The sequence below is a fragment of the Cyprinodon tularosa genome, unplaced genomic scaffold (genome assembly GCF_016077235.1).
Source record: "Cyprinodon tularosa strain WSP-4 unplaced genomic scaffold, ASM1607723v1 ctg154, whole genome shotgun sequence".
NCBI classification, from domain to species: Eukaryota; Metazoa; Chordata; class Actinopteri; order Cyprinodontiformes; family Cyprinodontidae; genus Cyprinodon; species Cyprinodon tularosa.
In genome coordinates this window covers 139943-162387 of record NW_024038375.1, presented here as the reverse complement: position 1 = coordinate 162387, position 22445 = coordinate 139943, and the positions used below count along the sequence as shown (strand labels likewise).

The window sequence follows — 22445 nt, the reverse complement described above, 5'->3', positions numbered from 1 at the left end:
TATATATATATATATATATATATATATATATACATATAGTTTATATTATATACGTTTTGAAATGAAACTTAAAAATAAACCCTAAACTGAGACGTCTCTATGAAGTTGCACAGGGACTTATACAATTTAATGATAAAATGGCTTGCCGACAGCCACAGAGGGTTTGAATGCGTCACAGTTGAGAAATGGTATCGTCCAAAGTAGGGTAATGTTTTCTTCACGTTTTAAAATCATGTAGAAAAGATTCTTTCTGTTATTATGGTTATCACTATTGATATAAACGGGTTAAAAATTTTAACCCTTTGATGTTTATTTTCTTTAAGAGCGCAAAGTGTTATTCAACAATTAGGTGAAACCCCCCTACAGGCTGACATTGATTGTGTCTGCGGGTTGTCTGCCTCTGGTAAGTATAGTTAGTTATTTCAACTAATCCAGAAGTTAAATTATATAAATCTCTTTGACGTCTTGCGCTGAAAGTTCGTATTTCTTAAGGGCAAACTAGGGTAGTTAATGTACAGCTAAGAAGATGCTACCGCTGTAGCGGCTCAGGTTACTTTAAAGCAGGCTAGCCGCTTCTAGCATGACTTTAATAAAGGTGCTGCTGACAGGTGAAGGCAGGTGCGTTACCAGCAGCTCCATTGGGACACAGGTTTAACCGGGTACAGCGCTTTGTGTGTTTAAGTGAACGGGACTATTTCATATGTGCTGTCACAATTTACCGTGAATGTATTTTATATCTTTAAGGGGATAAACAAATCCCAGCATGCTACCCGACAAGGACGGTCCGGATGTTGGAGGGGGTCAGGGCTCCCCTGAAGGAGAGGACCCCTCAGTGGCTCTGTTCAGGGAATACCTTCGTCTTAAAACCGTCCACCCAGAGCCTGACTATGGTGAGACTCCTTATACCGCAGGAAACTAATGTCAGATATTTCAAAATACCATGGAAACTTTTAATTCACCTTTAATATCTTGTATTTATTACACAGTATAAAGGTTTTGTTAATATTTGTAATGGTTATTGAGTTTTAAGTGTATCGGATAATGTATCACCTGGTCTTTTATCAAAGTCCAGTTTTTATCTACGTCCGTTACTCATTAAATGCTGACAGTTCTGCACAAAGCTGAAGTTTACACTTAAAGTGAAAACATGTGGTCCTGAAATGGATTCAGACAAACACCAGAAACCTGGAAGTAGCTGTAAAGTATAACATATATAGTATAATGTATAATCATAGGATGGTTACTTGTGTTAAAATTAAGAAATGTTGTAGCCATTTATGGTTTTAAAACCTTTAATTTTGAGGTTTGGAGGCCTTTAAATAAAACGATGGTGCCTAAATCTCTGACTTGAATGAAGCTTGAAATATGCTGCCCTGACCTTCCCCAATTTATTGCCATCCACGATAAGGAAGCTGGCTGCTTTTTGCCTGAATTGGTTTTCTCTTTCCAAAGAGCAGATAATTCATCAGGCAACTTCTGCTTTAAATCAATGTGACTAAATGCAGAGCAGAATAATCTATGCACTAGGCGTTTGAAAACTGCTCCTTAATGTAGTGGTGGGTGTTTAATCCATGCATGTCTTCGCTAAAGTTTCTCAAATAATAACGAATAATAAATGAATGCAGATACTGTAGATGACTGGTGCAACAGTAAGAGTGAACAAAACAAGTTTCATGATGATGATGCTACGCACCCTAAACCATTATAATGAAATCTGTTCTTTCAAAATAAAAATAAAAAACAGAGATCTCCCCACCCATTGCACCAAGTTCATCTTTTTTTAGATCTTGTGTCACACAATCCAAGACTAATCATGTACATGGTTGGTTTATGAATATCTTGAAATATAATATTAAATTGAAACAGAAGTTATTTATTGTTTTTATATGAATTTGATTGTCCAAAAATATTTTTCTTATGAAATCGAAGCAAATTAAAACCGAAAATCTACCACTTTCATCCTCTATTTAAACTCTAGGAGGCAGTGTGACTCAGTATCAGTAGATTTATTCTACTCCTTTACTGAAAAAAATACAAAAGTGAAGTTATTTTATTAGTGTGAAGGGGGATCATTGTTAAGGAAATACATCTGTCAGGGCACTATGTTCTGTTGTAGTAGAGTTGGTGCCCCATATACGGTGGATGTTGGCTGTTGATGAGCTGTCTGAGGTACGGTTCTTCACACCATCCCCTTTAGCTGTCTCAATGTTCTAAATAAAGGCCACCAGGAATCGACAACCTTAAAATGAGGCTGTTTAATTACCGTGCGAGCCCCTCCCATATTTGGGCTCCGACGTTAAAGGATAAAATATATACTTTGCAAGAGCATTTTAGTGGAGAAGCTGTCAAAAAATAATACAAATATTAATATAAATACAAATATCAATATAAATAATATATGTGATTTATTTTCTATATATTTTTTCTTGACACTTCAAATATGAAAACATTGCATTTCTTATCTATTTTAGAGAAAATATTCCATCACTACTGGTCTCTGATGAGAAAATTAAGGTAGCAAAACAGTATCATTGTCCTACAGCACAAACATATTACAAACAATGCTTTAGCTGTAGCTATTTCTAAAACTGGAAAATCAGGAACTGTGTTTTAGCTGATCACCGAAATTTAGGAAACTCTTATTTCCTCTTATTTGGATTAAAAGTCTGTAAAGAATCCAGAAGTGGACCAAGAAATCTTGTTTCTTTTTTTGTGATTATGCTGAAGTCCCACAGCAGTAAATAACCAGCAGCGGCAATGAGTTGTTATAGTTTAATAATTAAACCAGTCTTTCTCATCCATGTTTATTCATTTCCAGATTCTGCTCTCAGGTTCTTGGACAGAATAGCTAAAGAGCTACAGCTGCCCATGAAAAAGATTGAGGTGATTAACTTCATGATGTGAAGATCCGATGTGAGAATGCCTTAAGATTGGGAGAGATGTTTGTTAATCCAGCTGTCTGTCTGCTCTCAGGTCTGTCAGGGCAGAGTTGTGGTGATCATGACATGGGAAGGAACCAAACCCACCCTAAAATCCATCTTACTGAACTCCCACACTGATGTTGTTCCTGTTTACCAGGTTTGAACTAAACCCTCGTTTAGGGAATTTTTCCTGTCCAGTGTTTTCCTAAAAAAACAGTTGATTAAAAGATAGACCTGGTATCAATCTCTTCTCCAGGAGCATTGGAAATATGATGCTTTCAGTGCTACCAAAGATGCTGAGGGTAACATTTATGCTCGTGGATCACAGGACATGAAATGTGTGACTATACAGTGAGTATAAAAAGCCATGATCTTCACTGTGTTAATGCGCAGGGTTTTTTTTCTTTGTCGCAGAGTGTGCTGAGTAAGGTGTTGTCTGTTTAGGTACATACAGGCTGTCAGAAGACTGAAGGCACAGGGATGGAGACCCACACGCACTGTGCATTTGATGTTTGTTCCCGGTGAGTTTACTGACTGGTTCCACATCAGTGGTCCGTCAACTTTAGGAGCTTAAGGCCGAAACACATTGCTTGAGTCCGACTGTCCAAGCATAATCAAGCTTGGGCAGTGGATGTAAAGCTGAACCCACTGCTCAAAGAAGCTTGTGTTTCACTTTATCTGGTTTCTGTCCTCCTAAGTTCCCACCATGAGTAAAAAGTCTGAGCTGCTTGCTATATATGCAGGAAACGTGTGCTGCATGCAGTGTTGGGCACGTTACTTTGAAAAAGTAAATAGTTATAGTTACTAGTTACTTCTCCCAAAAGTAACTGAGATACTGAGTTAATCCACAATAAAAGTTACTAGTAAAAGTAACTATTATGTTACTTTTCTGTTTCTTGCCCCCCGTAACCCTCACCACCACCCGCCACCTTCTCGCCGTGTGTTTCAAAAGCCAGCTGAATAGAGTGGATGACAAAGACAAGAACCTGCAGAGAGTTTTGCATTTATTGCAACTCAACGTAAATTACATCAAGGGGGAACGCCAGCGGAATCACCCACTTACCCAACTGACAGATGGAGTCTCACTATACATCAGCCAATCACATTCTCCCCTCTCTCAGGCGTGCACGAGTCCTATCATGAAAAAAAGGTTCATTGTGCGACCTGAGTACCGTGCAGTACAGGGTGTTGGCAATGGTAACTGTGTTATAGTTACAAAGTAATTAGTTAGATTACTCATTATTAAAAAAGGTAACAGCGTTAGTAACGCCGTTACTCCCATCACTGTTACTCCCATCACTGGCTGCATGTTTCATGATGAACATCTATGGGGAAGAACTGGTTTCTCTTGCGATTTAGAGCTATTCATGGGTGGATTTCCCATTGTGGACGTGTTTAGTTTTGCTGACATGTCTCTCCACCTGGCAGACTTTGGATTCCTGTCAAATTGTTGCTTAGGTCCAACTACGGCTGGGCGATATGAAGAAAATCTAATCTAATATCCCAATATATTTGGGCTATAATCAGGATACACGATATATATCACAACATGTCTAAATTACCTTCAAAAACATCTAAAAACTATTTGATTGATCTTAATGTGCTGGGAATTTTAAAGAAGCACAAAAAGTGGTAAAATTGAGAACATTGCCAAATTTGGAAAGCATCTGAAAAACCTCTGAACAAGACCACATCACCTCACAGGTATTAGGGCATCTAAAAAACATTTAAATAACGTAATAAATAGCGTTTGCTATTTCCCTCCATCTTTTCCTTTTTCTCTCATATGGGATCGCTTTTTCAAACGACGAGGTCAACGTCATCAGCTTCACAGCTGATTTATTTAACGTTTTAACTGGTGATGCTACCTTTTACAGCAAAGGTTTTGCGTCACGTCTTACAAATTCCTGCTGCTTGTTTGATGTCCTTGGAGTGAAATCCAAACCACTGCCATATATTGCTTTGCTGAAACACCTGCTGTTGCCGTATTTCATTTGCCGGTTGCTGTAGTGTGCGTGCCGTGCATAAAATAATCCTGTTTGGAGGAGGGGTTTATGATGCATTTAAAGAGTGTGAGAAAAACAAAACTCAGTGAAATAGATGCAAATGGCTAAATGTCGTCATGCGAATTTGTACTTGGTGGTTGCGAGAGTCATTTTAACTACCGTGTGTGGGGAAACTCGAGATAAATCGAGTATACCTGATATATCGCCCACCCCTATGTCCAACCAAGATAGACCGGGGTCTGCCTCAGCCGGTCCTAAACAGACACAGTTGCAGCTAATCCGGGCTGTGAGCCAGAGACTATTCACGTAAACCAATTGTAAAATCTAGGACTTCCTCGTATCCTATTTTCTGTTGTGTTTCGGCCTTAGGTTTGTTACAGCACTGGTCTCATTTATTTCCAACCAGGGGAAATTTTCTGAAGTTTTGCAATTAAAACCTTTGAATGACTCTTCATTTGATTGAAAATGTAATCTTAAATTTGAGAGCATTTATTTTTTCAGGAAAAAAGTATTTTCTTTTCTGTAAAATTACCAGTTACCCAGTTGTTACCCCAAAGGGTCCCTGCAGAGGTAAAGCTTAGAAAGCCTTTTTCAAATTTGATACTTTACCTTGTTTAGATGATCAACATTTTATTTAAGTTTTATTTTTGAATTTATGCTCTGTGTTTTGGTTCCCTGAAATATGTATATAATGTAACATAGAGACTGGAAGGTACTCTTTGCACTAGAGAGTGAAAAGGCTTTATGAACTCAAAATGAAAACATACCATCAACACGTGGAGGACTGTAGATTTCACAGGAACCTTCAGCTGCATAATAATCCAAAGCTTATGGAGAAATCTACACCACAGAGAAAACTGGTCTGAGGAAAGAAGATAAAATTAAAGGAGACTGCACAAAGAGCGGTTTTAAAATATCACCTTTTATCTTTGATATGATCTTATCAGTGGTGTAGGAATAATTTTACAGAATTTGTTGAGTTTCTAGGAAGTTATATTACGGAAATAAACAGGTGAAGTTGCGTTAATGTTTCCTGCATTTTAGTACCAAGGGTGGCATTAATGTGACCGTTACTGAGGCAAAAATAAGAGAAAACGATTGAATTCTTAACAGTCATTTAGTGAAAATGTTTTGTTTGGAGAATTTTAACAGCTTGACTTTGGGACCTTTTTTTCAGATGAGGAAGTCGGAGGCCACAAGGGGATGGAAACATTTGTGACACATCAAGAGTTTAAAAAATTAAACATTGGCCTTGCACTGGATGAAGGTATCTGTACTTCTTTTTTTATGCAATTCTTAAATCATCCTTATATTACTTTAAAGCAAAAAAAAAAAAAAGCATATCTTTGGGCCTTTTAGACAGGATGTGGTGTGTGCTGCGCTGTGAATCCCGTTATTTTCAATGGCAGGCTCTGCATCTAGCAAAGCAAAAACCAAGGGAGCTCCTTTTTAACCCACGGTCAAAGCTGAACTTTGACCTGCTTCACAATCGCTGAAAATAGGCCTGGAAAGGGTCACTGTGAAAACAAAGCTCTTAAACAAGGCTGAACTTCCCAAGCTGCTCCCTGGATCATGGTCTCATGCACCCACAGCTTTTTCTTCCTTGATGCTCTTTTTTTTTTGTGACTAGTATGGCCAGAGCTAGCACTCGCTTCTTAGCACAGATCAGATGCATATTTTCTCTGCCAACCCAACAGCCTGAGCAGCAGCAGTGCAGTGCCGAGTTAGTACGCCGCTGCGCTGAACCTGCAGTGAAGACTGCATCCTGTGTGAAAGGCCCTTTAGGATAAGCTTCTAGGTTCTCTTTCATAGCATTCGTTTCGTGTCTCACATTGGGAACGCCTCCAGCGTGACCTCATCAGAAGCTCCTTTTACATTACGCCAGCCAGGATTGGCTGGAAAATAAGCCTGTCAGTGTCAGAGAGGGTAAGGTCCCTCCCCCTATAAATAGGGCTGACACTGTGCTGCTTGTTATTCAAAAACCTCTTCTCGCAACGAGCAGAAGTTCCCAATTAGCTTCCTCTTGGATACCGTCTCTCTTGGAGCCTAGCTTAACAGTCCAAAGACTCGCGCGCAAGCTCGGTCGCTGGGCGCTTTGCTCCGAACTGGTTCGGTATCAAGCGGAGACGTTTTCCTGGTAGAAATACCATAAAACGAGTAGTAATACTCGAGTCAACGCACCGCCTCACGGCTGTACGTTGGTCGACACTGAGTAGCAATACTCCGTAGCTACACCCCGGGTGGCCGAAACGCCGTCCCCAACCTAGCCACACCTGGTTAGCTTAGCTTTCACAAGCTAATTCCCGTGTAGCCCCAAAGCCAATCTCCAAAATAAAAATAAAATAATGGAGACTGCTAAATCCTCTGCGAAAGCGGAGGGGAGCCCCAAGGGACGAACCTGTCCGTGTGGCAATAAAATTTCAAGCTGGGACACCCACCCATCCTGTGTGGTATGTCTCGGTCTGAAACACACCCAGGCAGCCCTCCAATCTACGGAGGACTGCTCACACTGTAGCCGGTTCTCCCTGAAGGTGCTTCGCCGCCGCCTGGCTCGTCAATCGACCATGTCCGGTAATGACCCGGTGATGGCCTCCACGGCACCGACACAAGAACCAGCCGACCAGGCTGTCTCTTTACCCACCGATGCAGAGGCCGGACCGAGCTGGGGAGAAATCCTCGATTCCGTGGACCCATTGCCACGGGAAATGCCCGAGCTAGGTATCGCTTCGAGCCAGCTCGATTTGCTGTTTGAGGGGGACGAGGAGCTCTCTGACTTGGAGTCGGAGCTACCCTTCTCAGACAACGATGAGGACTATGACCCGGCCCCGGCGCCCTCGGTACGGATTGCAAAACCCGCACCCCCGGGCTCCGGTCAGGAAGGTTCCCCGTCGGAGCTGGATTTTGACTTGCACGACGTGTGTAAACGCGCTGCTGCAAAGCTCGATATTCAGTGGCCAGAGGTCCAGGCAGAAGCTGCCCGCTCCCGCTTTGACGGAAAAAGGCTGCCTAAGACCCGCAAGACGTCCAGACAGCTCCTACCAATTTTCCCGGAGCTGCTGGAAGAATTGGCCGTCTCCTGGCGCAACAAGCCGTTTAAGGAGAAGCACCCAGTAGCCGGCAGTTCGGTACTGGATTGTGATGGGATGGAAAATTACGGCCTTCGCCAAATGCCACCTGTCGAGCCGGCCGTTGCAACACACCTGCACCCGAAGACTTCCATGTCAGCGGGAGGTCCTGCCCTTCCATCGAGAGCGGACCGCTTTCAGTCAAGCCTGACTGATAAGTGCTACAGAGCAGCCGCGCTCTCAGTCCGCGCTCTAAATGCCTCCTCTATGCTGATGGCCTATCAAGCAGAGCTGGAAGAGCAAATGACTGCCGCACCAGATGCTGCGCTCTGGGAGGAGGTGTGCATCATTACCGACCATTGCCTGCACCTCCATAAGGTGGCGATCCAAGCGATGGGCAGATCTATGGGACTAATGGTTTTGCAGGAGAGAGCCAGGTGGCTGAATCTCACTACCCTGGCAACTAAGGAGAAGGAGGACCTCCTGGACACACCCATATCAGCTCAAGGGCTGTTTGGGGAAGCAGTAACCTCCATGCAAAAGAGAAGGGAGGAGAAGAAGAGGGATGATGAAGCCCTAAAGCTGTGCCTTCCCAGACGTACGTTTGCCGCTGCGTCTGCGACCCCCGCACCCCAGGGCCAAACCTTCGCCCAGGCAGCAGCCCGCTTCCCTCCTGCCTTCAGGATCCCAAAACTGCCGAAGACCCAAGCAGCACCGCAAGGTGCGCAGAAAACATCTGCCCCCAAAGCTAACTGGCAGAAAAAGCCTGAAGGCCCTCGCACGGACCAACCACCCCCCACCTCCACACCGGCGGTGAGGAGAAGGAAGCGGTTGGCCTAACACCGTTCCAGAGAGGAGGAAGCGAGCTGGGATCGCCCTCCTCCGTGGCTCCGTTCCTGAGCCTGTTCAGAGAGTTCAGCCAAACACAGCGTGTGACCGACAGGATGTTCCGGCCTGCTCACCACGCCAGAAAGTCGAAAGACTCTGTTCAATGCGGGGATATCCAGAGCGAACCCCGAACATGTTTCACAAGCACGTCTTTGTGTTCAACTGTAATAAATGCTTCCAGACTGACGCATCCAGGTCGAGAACCAAGGGCGCAGTCAAAAATGTTGAAAAACATAAGCATTACACTCGGGGAGCCGGTACCTTCTTTTTCAAAAGAAGTGAGACCTCTCCCCAACATGAGCAGCTCTGTAGCGCACCAGACGCTACGCGCATGCGCAATGCAGCACGGAGCTGTTTACGTCCCTCCACCTATAGAGGGCGCTCGCAGCTCGCTGTCAGACTGGCCAGTCAGCCAGCTGACAGTGAACATCCACCTTTGGGAAAAATGCACAGACTCAGAGTGGGTGTTAAGAACGCTCAGGAGGGGATACAGACTGCAGTTCACTGCAGTTCCTCCAAGCTTCAGAGGAATAATCCAGTCACACGCGGAGGGACAAGCCGCTCTCTTCCTAAAGGAAGAGATTTCCTCTTTGCTGGAAAAGAAAGCGATACGGCTGATTCAACCAGAGCACAGCAGCGAGGGTTTTTATTCACGTTATTTCCTTGTGCCAAAGAAAGGCGGCCGAGGAATGCGTGCAATTCTAGACCTCAGAGCGCTGAACAGGCATCTAAGAAAATACAGATTCAAGATGCTGACAAACGCGTCCCTGCTGCGCTTCCTGCGTCCAGGCGATTGGTTTACATCAATCGACCTCAAGGATGCTTATTTTCACATCCCAATTTACCCCCCACACAGAAAATACCTGAGATTCTCTTTTCACGGGAACTGTTACGAATACCTTGTCCTCCCTTTCGGACTCTCTCTGAGCCCTAGGGTGTTTGTGAAATGCACAGAGGCAGCGGTGGGTCCGCTCAGGAGGCGGGGAATACGTGTGGCAACGTATATAGACGATTGGCTGATCGCCTCGTCCTCCCACCAGGAAGCCTCACTTCACACAGCTATGATAAAAGAGCACCTGATGGATCTGGGTTTCAAAATAAACCTGGAAAAGAGTTCCCTGTTTCCCTCTCAGAGAATAGCTTTCATAGGTCTCTCTCTGGACTCAATCCATGCCAGAGTGAGCCTAACGGAGGACAGAGTGAAAACAATGCTCAATTGTTTGTCCAGGTTTCAAAGAGGGAACCTGGTATCATTCAGCCTCTGCAGGAGGCTGCTGGGGCTGATGGCCGCAGCATTAGTGGTGATCCCTCTGGGACGTCTCCACATGAGAGGAATCCAACGATGGGTAGCCTCTCACAGGTTAAAGTCACATACCCCCATCATATGCTAAGAGTCACGGCAGCCTGCATGGCTGCACTGCGCCCATGGCGGAGCAAAGAGACACTGGCACAGGGTGTCCCAATGGGAGTGGTGCAGAGCAGAAAGGTTGTCACAACAGATGCCTCTCTGTCAGGCTGGGGGGCTATATGCGAACGGAAAATGGTGAACGGAACCTGGGGTCCAGAAATGCAGTCCAAGCACATAAATTACTTGGAGCTGAAGGCTGTTCACCTAGCATTAAAGCATTTCCTTCCCATCCTGAGAGCTCACCATGTGCTGATCAGAACAGACAACACAACAGTGGTGGCTTATATCAACAGGCAGGGGGGGCTGAGATCGCTGAGGCTCCACACGCTTGCTCACAAACTAATCATTTGGAGCAGCAGACACTTCCTGTCTTTGAGGGCCACCCATGTACAGGGAGTGTTGAACTGTGGAGCAGATCTTCTCTCCAGGGGGAATCCCATGTATGCAGAGTGGAAACTCCACCCAGATGTGGTGAGGATGGTCTGGCAGCGGTTCGGTCAACCATCCGTGGACCTTTTTGCTTCTCAAGAGAACAATCAGTGTCCCCTGTTCTTCTCCCTGCACGATCGGAACCCACCTCTGGGGGTAGATGCGCTAGCCCACCACTGGCCTCACACTCTGCTTTATGCGTTTCCCCCAATAGCTCTCATTTCACCTACACTAGCCAGGGTACGAGCAGAGGGTCATACAATGATCCTCATCGCACCCAATTGGCCAGCGAAGCATTGGTTAGCAGAGATAACACAGCTCCTCTGGCAGGAACCATGGTCACTCCCTGTACGCAGGGATCTGCTGTCTCAGGCACGAGGACAGATTTTTCACCCCCACCCAGAAAGACTGGCTCTATGGGCCTGGCCCGTGAGTGGTTTAACCTACAGTCGGTAGGGCTTCCACAAAATATTATTGAGACGATACAGGATGCTAGGGCTCCTGCAACACGATCTCTGTATGGGTATAAATGGTCCGTTTTTGAAAAATGGTGCTCAGAGATGAAAGATGTTCCTTTTCAGTGTTCTCTGGGGGTAATTTTAGCTTTCCTACAGAGCCTGATTGATAAAGGGAAAGCTTTTTCCACTATTAAGGTCTATTTGGCGGCAATTTCGGCCTGCCACATAGGCTTTGAGGGGAAAACTGTGGGCCAGCATCCCTTGGTGTGCCGCTTCATGCGGGGAGCTCGAAGGAAGCTCCCTGTTTCAAGACCAATTGCTCCATCCTGGGATCTACCCCTGGTGTTGGATGCTCTTACTACCACACCCTTTGAACCTCTGGATCAGGTGGAATTAAAGGTAGTAGCTCTAAAAACAGCGCTCCTATTGGCACTGGTTTCTGCAAAGCGCGTGGGTGAAATTCACGCTTTATCAGTGCATCCATCTTGCATGAAATTTTCTTTAGATGGGACCAGAGTGGTTTTGCTTCCCAACCCAGCTTTTGAGCCTAAAGTGTTGGGGTCATATTCTCCCATTGAGTTGATGGCCTTCCATCCTCCCCCTTTTTCATCACAGGAACAGGAAAGACTACACAGTCTCTGTCCTGTGCGCGCTTTACGGATTTATGTGAGGAGGACAATTCAGGTCAGGAAGAGTGACCAGTTGTTTGTCTCCTGGGCTAAAAATCATAATGGAAAAGCTGTTTCCAAACAGCGGCTTGCACATTGGATAACTGATGCAATTTCTTTGGCTTATAGTTCAAAGGGACATCAGCCTCCGGAGGGCCTGCGGGCCCACTCTACTAGGGGCTTAAGCTCTTCATGGGCCCTACTCAGAGGAGTATCCCTGCAAGAGATATGTGCGGCAGCAAGCTGGGCATCATCTTACACGTTTACTCGGTTTTACAAACTGGATGTCACAGCTCCATCACTGGCGCATTCAGTTCTAAGTGTAACACCAAGCAGGGAGCAAAAATAATATATATATAAATATATATATATATATTTAAATTCATATAAATAAATGATGATGACAGCAGGGGCATAATGTGGGATCTGCTGAGCAATACGGGAGTCAGAATATCTTTCGTTCCCAATGTGAGACACGAAACGAATGCTATGAAAGAGAACTTTAGGTTACTTTCGTAATCCCGGTTCTCTGAGTAGCATGAGTGAGTGTCTCACCAAACCACCCTCCTTGCTCTAACATTGCGAGGAAGAGGTGGTCATTCTTTTGAATAACAAGCAGCACAGTGTCAGCCCTATTTATAGGGGGAGGGACCTTGCCCTCTCTGACACTGACAGGCTTATTTTCCAGCCAATCCTGGCTGGCGTAATGTAAAAGGAGCTTCTGATGAGGTCACGCTGGAGGCGTTCCCAATATGAGACACTCACTCATGCTACTCAGAGAACCGGGGTTACGAAAGTAACCTAAAGTTTTAGCTGTATCCACAAAAAAGCATTTTACAGTGTTTATTATTAAGAATGCTTATAGAACACTTTACTAACTTTCATTTAATAAATGGGATTGCTGATGGTTAATAAAAATGTAGGGCCTTTTAAACCTCTTTCCCTTTTTTTTTATATAAAAAAAAAAACTAAACAAAAAAACCTCTTTCCCACCGAAATTAGTGTTTGAAAAACACGGGTTAACCTGGTTCTCGGGCTTTTCATCCAGTGGGAAAGGGCTATAAGTAGCTCTTTAACGGCTCTTTTTATTTCTGCCATGTGTTTTCTAATAGTTCTCACCAGTTAAGATCTATTATAGTAGAGATTTAGTGAGGTTTACTTTTTTTTTGTTTTGTTTAAAGCAGGGGGCCTATCTTACTTTTAGAGGGCTTCCAGTACCATCTCCTGTCAAGATATATATATATGCCATGCTAATTTCCCACACAGACATAATAGTATGACTAACATTAAATTGCGTAGTTTTCAGATTTGTTTGGATTGTTGGAATATGTGATGCTTCAAGTTTTAGTTATGACACGGGAGGGGGAAAAATAAATAAATATTCACATGAATATTGTCAATAGTTTTGGATGACTTGCAAGAATGTATTAAGAATACTGCCCAAAAGTGATGGATGTTAAAGATAGTGCAACTAAAGTACTGGCCCTGGAACTGGAGTATGAACACCAGCCGCTTATAGAGAGAATAAGACTGCTTTAAAAAAGAAAAAAAAAACAACACTGCCTAACTTTATCCACCAGGGCCACTACAACTTTAAGGTTATTGTCTCTGAAATCAACTGGCTACACTGCAGTGCCGCAAAATTAATAGTGTCAGTATTTAGGAGTGTGATAGCAGAGCACGTTGAACCAGCAGATTAAAAGATGGTGGAGTTATGGTACTTGTAAAGACAAGGCCAAATTCACCCCTCTAGAATCATTAAATCTGTTTGACAGGGTTTGGCAAGACCAGAAACAACACTATGGGCTGGATCTATCAAAGGTTTGCGTGTATAAAAACGTGAGCTATTTCACTGCGCACGCTAAAAAATGTACAAACTGATCTATCAACAGCGTGCTAAAAGGATTTGGTCTTTAAAACGTGCTAAATAGCGCCTCTTATCCATTTAGTACTTTTTCAGCTATGAATATGCAATATGGGGCGTTTACACGCAAAAGTGCGTCTTGTGGGAGGAGAACATGTAAATATATTATTTTAGCACTCGCAAAGTGATTTATCAAACCTGAAAGCAATTTTGCTAACGGTATCTGACTCTATATTTAACACGTTTCAAAAGAAGGTGCAAATGGTCTGTATGCGTAATTGCGCACACATGGCAGCGGTTATTGCCGCAAGAAGGAGACATGGAAATGAAGCAAGGAGACGCAGAGAACGCATTTTTTCACTCCGTGTGAATATTTTTGGAATGAACGAGGAAACGATCAAAACATATCGTTTATCCAGCATTGCCATTTTGGAGCTGCAATTCCAGTGATTTGCTCCTCACAGAGCGTCAGCTGTACTTGTTCCTCAATGCTGGTCAGAGGCATCTCATCTACTGTGCCCCCTCCTGTTTTGTTCGCAGATGTTTTGTTATATGCCAGTTTTTCTTTGGTTCGCCTTCTAATATCCTGGTATCTTCTTTTTACTTCATCCACTGTTCGCAAGGTTTCACCAACAGCGTTTACTTTATTACAGATTTGTTCACATTTGCACACAGCGTTCCTCTGTGTGCAAATGTTTGTTGGCTTCATCCACCAACACCTCCATTTCCATGGGGTCGAATTTCCTTTTGCGCTTTCTGCTGTCCAAACTCGCCATGCCTCAAACCACCAAACGCGCAAAACCATCATTTAAATAGGGCGTCTCCAACAGTTTTGCACCTGTCACCAGTTACGCAATCGTTCTTGTTAAATCACCCGCAAACCATGGTTCAGCCCCTCGCGCAAAATTCCAGTTTGCGAGCGCAAATTACTGCACGCAAAATTGGATCTTGATAAATCTGGCCCTATGTAGGCAGTTTTAAGTTATTTACAGATCATGAAACAGTGGAGTTTAAGCTTTCCATTAACATCAAGGTAATGGAGAATCAAAAATGAAAGAAAGATATGACAGGTTGAATGTTAGCAATCTCCACAGTATTTTAATGATTCAAACTGGCCTGAAACTTTTCTTCAATTCTCTCTAGAGCCAGCTGGGTGATAACAAAAGCTGCTAATTAGAGTATATTTGCCCCGTATCAACAAACTGCTCTTTTTAAATGTAAAGTTAATCTATAGCACTGCATTACAATATTTTTTTATATCCTTGCATTACAGCGGCAAACATCTCTCAGATGTCCAAAGAAAGTATAGCTTAAACATTAAAATCAATGCACACAAAAAACGAAGTGAAAAAACTAGACTTTCAATGCAGTCGCTTGATTTATACGCATCAATTGTTATGTTTGGTAACCTTTTAGGGACCCAGGAAGAAAAACAGGGCAAAAGCTTGGCATGGAGGCATAGATAAAGCAGAAGATATCTAGAAAAGCAGACCTCTACCAAGCAGCAAATTTTGCCCCACAATGTGACTACACCTCTAGTTAAAAGTCAAACATGATCTGGATCATTACCAAATTTAAATTAATTGTTCCTTGCCACAACGTGCACCTTCGGTAAAAATATTTCCTAAAAATCCATTCAGAAGCTTTCACTTGATCCTGCTAACAAACAAACAATGTTCCCTTTTCTTGTGTTTTTGTCTTCAGTAAAAACCTTGCTGTAAATGGTTGCTCCTGCCACCATCTGGCTTGGGGGGAACTGCTTGCTCCATGAACTAACCCTATCTCACAATGTTAGTCTTTAAAAAAATTATGTTATGAGATTATGATCTGGATCATTATAAAAAACAAACATGGATTGTTCCTATACATATGGCACACTTCTGATTTTGACAAACAAACCGAGAAACCAGTGCTGGTTAAAGCATAAACTCCTTTGCAGAGGTAAAAATCCTGTAATACTAGTTCTAATAAAGACAGAGAGTGATTAAAGCAGCAGATAAACAAGTACTTTTGAACTCATCAAGTTAAATTTGAATTATTAAATTTTATCCCTAAATTATTTCCGAGGGGATTTCCGTAACATCATCTCTGGAAATGATCACAGATGATGTTTACCCGGTACAAATAGGACTTATATACAAATAGGACACATATAGGTCTGCATTACTATAAATTTGTTATGAAGTAATTACAATCGAACTAAGCATCTGAAAATTAGCTAATGGTGGTATTATTCACTGTCTGTGTGGACCAGTAATATAAGTCTGATACATTTTGGGCTGCAGTAGTGATGGGTTTTAGAAATCTTTGAAAGAAGTTTAAGCCTCATAAGGTACACCTTCTACAGAGCTTGGAAAGATTAGACATTTTTCTAGGTATGTTTCAGACCTGGACAAGGCTGGAAATTAGAGTATAACATGGATAAGTCTTAAATTTTTTGTTTAGACTATTCATTACCTTGAAATATGGATCAATCAATCTGATTGACTGGTTGGCTAGTGTTCTTTGTGAGAAGAAAAACTTTCAAATTGTAATTTGGTGCATTCTAAGGTTGGTTAAAATGAGCCCAAATTGAAACCTATTTACATATTAGTTTGTTGAAAATGGCTGTTTTTGGTTTGATCACTGAAATCTGATCAGTGAAATCTAACAATAACATCCTAAATGTTATTTTAGATTAAAATATGATAAATATTCAAGTACTTTGCTTTCTATCAGTTGTCAATAGTGTAACTGTTGCTGCTATTTCTACTACAAACACATTTTCTTTAAGCCTCATGACTCTGATGTTGATGTTATTTTGTATGTGTCCTGAAGGTCTTGCCAATCCTGGTGAGGCTTTCACTGTATTTTATGGAGAAAGGAATCCTTGGTGTGAGTATTAACAATATAAAAACAAAACAATGCTTGAACAGTAGAAGATTTATTGTTGCTATAAACCTTGGCAGATGGATTGTAAAAATTACTTCTCCTTTCCAGGGATTACTGTTCGCTGTCCGGGAAGTCCTGGTCATGGTTCAAGGTTTGTGGAAAATACAGCTGCAGAAAAGCTGGTAAGAAGCTTTATTTTTGCCCATTGTTTTATAATGTTGTGTGAAAACATGCTCATAGTAGTTAATGATTAATAAATAATTCTAAACAGAGAGATAATTATTAATCTATTTTTCTATTTACAAGAGTTCAATTTGATTTGATTCTGGTATATAATCAAAATTTATTTTATTACATCCATTTCAATTGAAACCTCAGTACTTAGTTTCTTAATATAGACATGTGGACAAGCTTGTTGGTACCCCTCATTTAATTAAAGAAAACTTTATAATAGTCATAGGTTTAACTTGGATCTGACAAAAGTAGTAAAACATAAAAATTCAATTGAAATGACCTAATGAAAGTTAGACATTGCTTTTCAACCATACATCAACAGAATGACTTAAAAATAAACTCATGAAACAGGCCTGGACAAAAATGATGGTACCCTTAACTTCATATATTGATGCCCAACCTTTTGAGTCAATCCCTGCATTTAAAACAATTCCTGAGTTTCATGAGGAAACTGCTTCAGCTGTCTCCGATTTTCCAGACTGCATGTTTCAGACTCTTCAAAACCCTAAATTGGATTTAGGTCACAGCTCATAGAAGTTTTCCTGATAGCCTTTCTTTGCTGTTTTTAGCTGTGAGTTTTGGGTCTTTAGTTAAGTTTAACAGCAGATCCAAATTGAAGACGACAGTTTTACCTGCACCAATCAAACAGCACTGAAAAAGAAGATACTTTTGATTAAATAAAAATTGAGCTTATTGGGGTTTTGGTTGACCTCTGGGTGATCCAAATAATCTTTAATATCTCTGAAATAAAGTAACACACATTGTTTTTCTATTATTATTGTGTTTTTGATTTTAGAAATGATCAAATTAACTATAAAACCTGCACCAATGAATCACAAACCATTCAGTCTTATTTGCTGAGCATGTTTTTTTCACATGGGTGAGGTGTCAGCTTCACGCAGCTCCTCCAATTTGATGACGCGGTCCAGGATGTAAACACGGTTCATCTGAAATGCTGAGCTGCGAACTCCATGCGAGGCTCCAAGAATTCACCACGGACGATAGGGGATAATGTTGAGCTGGTCGTTTTCCTTGATTAGGTACAGGATTTTCCTGTAAAAGGGATTATTAAACCCAGTTGACAGTTTCAGGTGTAATAAATTTGCAAATGACAAAAACATGACAAATTAAAACTGTGCCATGCCATATTTCTTTTTATTAAAATGCAGGATAGAGAAAGTAATGCTGACAAAGGATAATGTGGGAATGCCCTTAAGATGTTTTTAGGTGGCTTTTAGAAAAGCCATTTGATTTTAGCTCTAGAACTGTTTTGTCATCCTACCTCCATCTCAGATACAGACCAGCTGATGCCCTTTCTTCCCCGCATCGCCGCTCTCTCTGCCCTTCAGGCTGCGATGATTTCCTGTTGTACTCATTCCATCTTTTTCGCAGTTTGCCTCCAGAGGCTAGCCGAGGCTAGCTGTAGTCATTTCCTGCTTTCTACCTGCCAGGCTTCTCCAGTGTATTGCTGTCCTACTCCCAGCCAACCATAGCCTCTACCCCGTCTTCAGTGTTCTGTCTGTCCTTCTACCCTCTCCAGTTAGCCTCTGTTATACTGGTGATAAACGGGTTTTGACTCCAGTCATCTCATCAAATCATCAGGTTAACACTGAACTTACTTGATGAGATGTAGTCTGGTATGCTACTGCTTGGTTGGAAAGAACACCAGCAGCCACACAGCCTTTTCTGGAACCAGTTTGACGTTGCGTACCAACAATTTTGTCTATGTCTGTATAGCAAAGCAATTGTAATTAGATGCATTTCTCTCACATTTCCTTTAGATAGTTTGCAGTTGTGTCAAAGCAAAAACTTGCAAGATTTACAGTAAATAAAATTCTTGGAACAAAAGAAGTCTCATCACAAAGTTTATTGAGACAAAACAAATCAGATTCTTTTCTGTGTTGCAGCGACAAGTCATCAACTCTTTTCTGGACTTTAGAGAGAAGGAGAAAAACCGGTAAGATGGTTTAGGTCGTTTTTCTTTAAAGGAATGAGGTGTTAAGTGATTGATTTTAGCTATAAAATATATGATGAATAATAAAATGTTCTATTTTTATAAGATGGATTAAGAAAGAATGGTTATGTTTCAAAGGTTGCTTTAGGTGCAAAGTTAAAACTCATTTTCAAACACTGATCTTATTTAAAGACACTAAGCCCCAAAACGAGGAGGTGGCTCTGTGTAGCCTGGCCTGCCAGACTGACTAACACAAGTTGCAAGGCGTGAGTGCAGTTTGATTAATTTTGAACTTTTTATTAGTGAGTAATGACTTCTGACTGGGAGTGGGTCTTAGACCAGATGTAGCCCTAGCCTTAGCCCTCCATCTTCGCCTCGTCCGGCAGCGATTCAACGTATAGCCAAGAATCCCACTGTAAAATAGAACACTCCTTGTAGTCTAATATATGATCAGTTCTCTATGTTTCTGGAAGGAAATACCTGTGACTTTATGTGTGCTCATCTATTCAACACCCTAAACTGTTCTGTAGCAGATACCAACACACCATAGTCAAACCTGTGATCTCTTAATTATTTTAGAGGCAAACACTTTCATTTGAACAGAAGCAACAACCTTAAGGAGTCCCTAAGAGGACTTTTTCCTGTGTTTTTTGAGCCTTTTCAAATATCCTCCTATACCCTCTCAGAGTGAATTTGCTTGGACATCCAGACCTGAGCATGTTGGCAATTTGGAATGCCCTCTACTTGTAAACAATTTTCCACAAAGTGAAATGACTAATCTTTAATTATTATCTGTCTGACTATTTTAGCTCTCTTTCCAGACATCTAATCTTCTTTTCAAAGATCAAACAGTTAATACAATTCCACCTGTCATGGATCCCCCCCTTCCATCAGTCTGGGCTAATTTAATAGTGTGAGGCACATTTCCTTTAAACTGCTGATTAAAGTTGTTATAAACAAACCACGTGCTTTAACAGGTCTGTGTGTGATTGTAGCCATTTTATTTAGGAGATTATTTCTTCTGAATATTAAAATGTACAAATATGTTAAGAAAACTGTCAGGCTGTAGGATGTACTTGTTTGTTCACATGACTAGTTGGCCTTCTGCTGCAGTCATAATTGTTCTTTTTAAATCTTATGATTCTGGCTGTCTTCATTGTGTCTGCCAGCTTAAACACCAGTGAGTGTTTCACCCTTGGAGACGTCACCACCGTGAATTTGACCATGCTCAGAGGAGGTGTGGCCTACAACGTCATTCCGGCTGAAATGGATGCAAGCTTCGACTTAAGAATCCCCCCCACAGTAAACCTCCAGGTGTGTGTGTGTGTTAAGTTCTTCACATGAACAGCCCAGAGTCAAAACCTTTGTGTTCAAACTCTAAAACTTCCATCAGGAGTTTGAAAAGCAGATCAAGCAGTGGTGTAAGGATGCAGGAGATGATGTCACCTATGAGTTTGCTCAGGTCAGTCAGTGTCCTCCAGGTTACACTAACAATCTGCTGATCTAAATGATCTACTCCTGGCTGCTTCTCAGTAATGCACTTCTTGGTGGTTTTGTTCTTGTCTGATGCAGAAACACATGAACCAGAATGTCACATCCACAGCTGAGAGCGACCCCTGGTGGAGTGCCTTTAGCACTGCCTGCAAGTCAATGTGAGTCGAACCACTTCAATTGAATTCTAATTCTGTGCTCAGATATCCACCTAAAGGCACGGAAGCTTGATGATAGCTTAAGTGAAAGGTGGCTGAGTTATTGTTAAAAAACATTAAGAAAAATTCCAGGGGGTGTGAACAGTATGTTTAAAAAAGAGCTTGCACTCAATTAATTCAAACACATTAACATTTATTTATCTTTCCTCAAAAACTTTTTTTTAAATGCAGTATAGTTATAAAAACCTTAGCCTCCATGTATTCTATCCTCCAATTATCCTGTAAATCAGTTCTGCTGGTTTAAAGCATGTTTATCTTCAAACTAATGAGTTGTAGAGGTCTATTTTACCTGCATAGAGAGCTGAACCTCAACAGCTGCATATTCTCTATGTGTATCATCTCCATGTTCCAGTTTAGATGACCCTTGTAATGCATTCCCAAGTCTTCACAGTACAGCTGCAGTTGCTCATAAATTCTTATTCTGTGTTTGGCAAAGAGTGATTTTATTTATTTATCAGGGTGCCTGGAAATGCTTTGCATTTGTTATGTATGACACCATCATTTCCACTTTAGGAATATGGCTTTGGAAAAGGAGATATTCCCAGCTGCCACTGACAGCCGTTTCATCAGAGCGGTAAGCATCGTGAAAATATCTTAGGCCTTTTTTTTTTTTTTTTTTTTTGTTAAGATATAATATCACAGAAGTGAAATAATCTCATTTGACTCCAGGTGGGTATCCCTGCGATCGGCTTTTCTCCGATGAACAGGACCCCCATTCTGCTGCATGACCATAACGAGTATCTGAACGAGCAAGTCTTCCTGAATGGCATCCATGTGTACGAGAGGCTCATTCCAGCTCTGACAAGTGTCCCTGCCTTACCAAATGAGGCTTAAATCCTCACTGGAATGATTTTCTCCACTTTTAAGAACATTTAACTTGAGAAATGTATAGATTACCAAAGAATAACACGTATATGATTAAACCAAGCTGAGCACTTGACCTTTGATGATTCTCAGGTGGCAGGCAGCACCCTGCAGTGAGTTTTGCATTACATCACATTGCAACAAATTCTGACAACGTATTCACTGTATTTAACATCAGCTCCATATCATCCTAAAGAAAATAAATCACCTACATTGTTTTCACGTGTACAGTAATTCAATGATTATTATCACACCTGTGTTTAATTGTAAATTATGATTCAAGAAATAAAATATTTGGAAAAAAATAAAACAGATAAATGCATATTTGTTTATGTCTTTTGAGTGATGAGTTAGAATAATGTGGCGGATGTCACAATGAAATGACATCTTGAAGAACATTTAAAGGATTTATATGTAATTTGCCTAATACTTTTAAAAGTTTTTAATATAATTTAAGATGCATATAAAAAAAACATTTTTACCTTAAATGGCCTGGCTTATTCAGACTCAATGAAGATCCTGTTGTATGTGAACAGAATACTAAAAAGCAGAATTAAGCACTCTGGGAGCCCTTAATTCCCATGCTCTACTGCTGTAGCTTAGATCTGATAATACAATAGTTTTTTTTTTCCTTGTTTCAACATCCAACATCTCATTAAAATATCTACAGTTTGTTAGAGTTCTTAATGCTATGTTAAGATGCCGAAGCACTAAGGACATTCTTTTTAAATACATTTTTTATGATTGTAGTTTTGTGCTCAAAAAAAGATAATAAAAAAACCCACTAAAGAATGGAAAGATAAGGCAAAGTGGTTAAAAAAAACATATTTAAAGTACTATGTTTCTTACAATGAGTTAAGGTCAGTCGCATCTTCAGCTTAGCCCTCTTTGGATTTGTTCTCCAATTAACCGAGCATGTCTCTCAGAGGGGGGGGCACCGTCAGGGAGACTGAGCAGCCAGTAATTAGTCTTCTCTCTCCCTGGGACATGACAGCAGCATTAACACACAGGGCCTTCAGGGAAAGGAATAAAAGCAGAATCCATATCCTTCCTTCCAGAGGGTGCAGGTGCAGTCATCCTGTCGACTCTTAAGCATCGTGTTGTGC

General features: G+C 41.6%; 1 protein-coding gene across 3 annotated transcripts; it reads left to right on the top strand.

The window, feature by feature from the left end:
* Positions 1 to 255: 255 nt before the first annotated feature.
* On the top strand, positions 256 to 21661 carry LOC119779981 (aminoacylase-1A-like). 3 transcript variants are annotated; one of them, XM_038279846.1, is made up of 15 exons: positions 256 to 403; positions 745 to 890; positions 2819 to 2883; positions 2974 to 3078; positions 3178 to 3272; positions 3366 to 3442; positions 6105 to 6194; positions 16525 to 16581; positions 16687 to 16760; positions 18720 to 18769; positions 19936 to 20080; positions 20160 to 20228; positions 20339 to 20418; positions 20989 to 21049; positions 21145 to 21661. In XM_038279846.1, exons 2-15 carry the CDS (start codon positions 764 to 766, stop codon positions 21307 to 21309), a joined length of 1260 nt encoding a protein of 419 aa, XP_038135774.1. In that variant the 5' UTR covers positions 256 to 403; positions 745 to 763; the 3' UTR covers positions 21310 to 21661. The 3 variants fall into 3 exon arrangements, with proteins under 3 accessions (XP_038135774.1, XP_038135776.1, XP_038135775.1); XM_038279848.1 differs by lacking the exon at positions 256 to 403 and adding an exon at positions 423 to 618; XM_038279847.1 differs by lacking the exon at positions 256 to 403 and adding an exon at positions 423 to 659.
* The last annotated feature ends 784 nt before the right edge of the window (positions 21662 to 22445 follow it).

Coding starts and splice junctions, on each gene's coding strand:
- LOC119779981 (XM_038279846.1), top strand. CDS start 764: ATGCTACCCGACAAGGACGGTCCGGATGTTGGAGGGGGTCAGGGCTCC. Junction 16,761..18,719: donor ATACAGCTGCAGAAAAGCTG/GTAAGAAGCTTT, acceptor TCTGTGTTGCAG/CGACAAGTCATCAACTCTTT. Junction 20,229..20,338: donor TCACCTATGAGTTTGCTCAG/GTCAGTCAGTGT, acceptor TGTCTGATGCAG/AAACACATGAACCAGAATGT.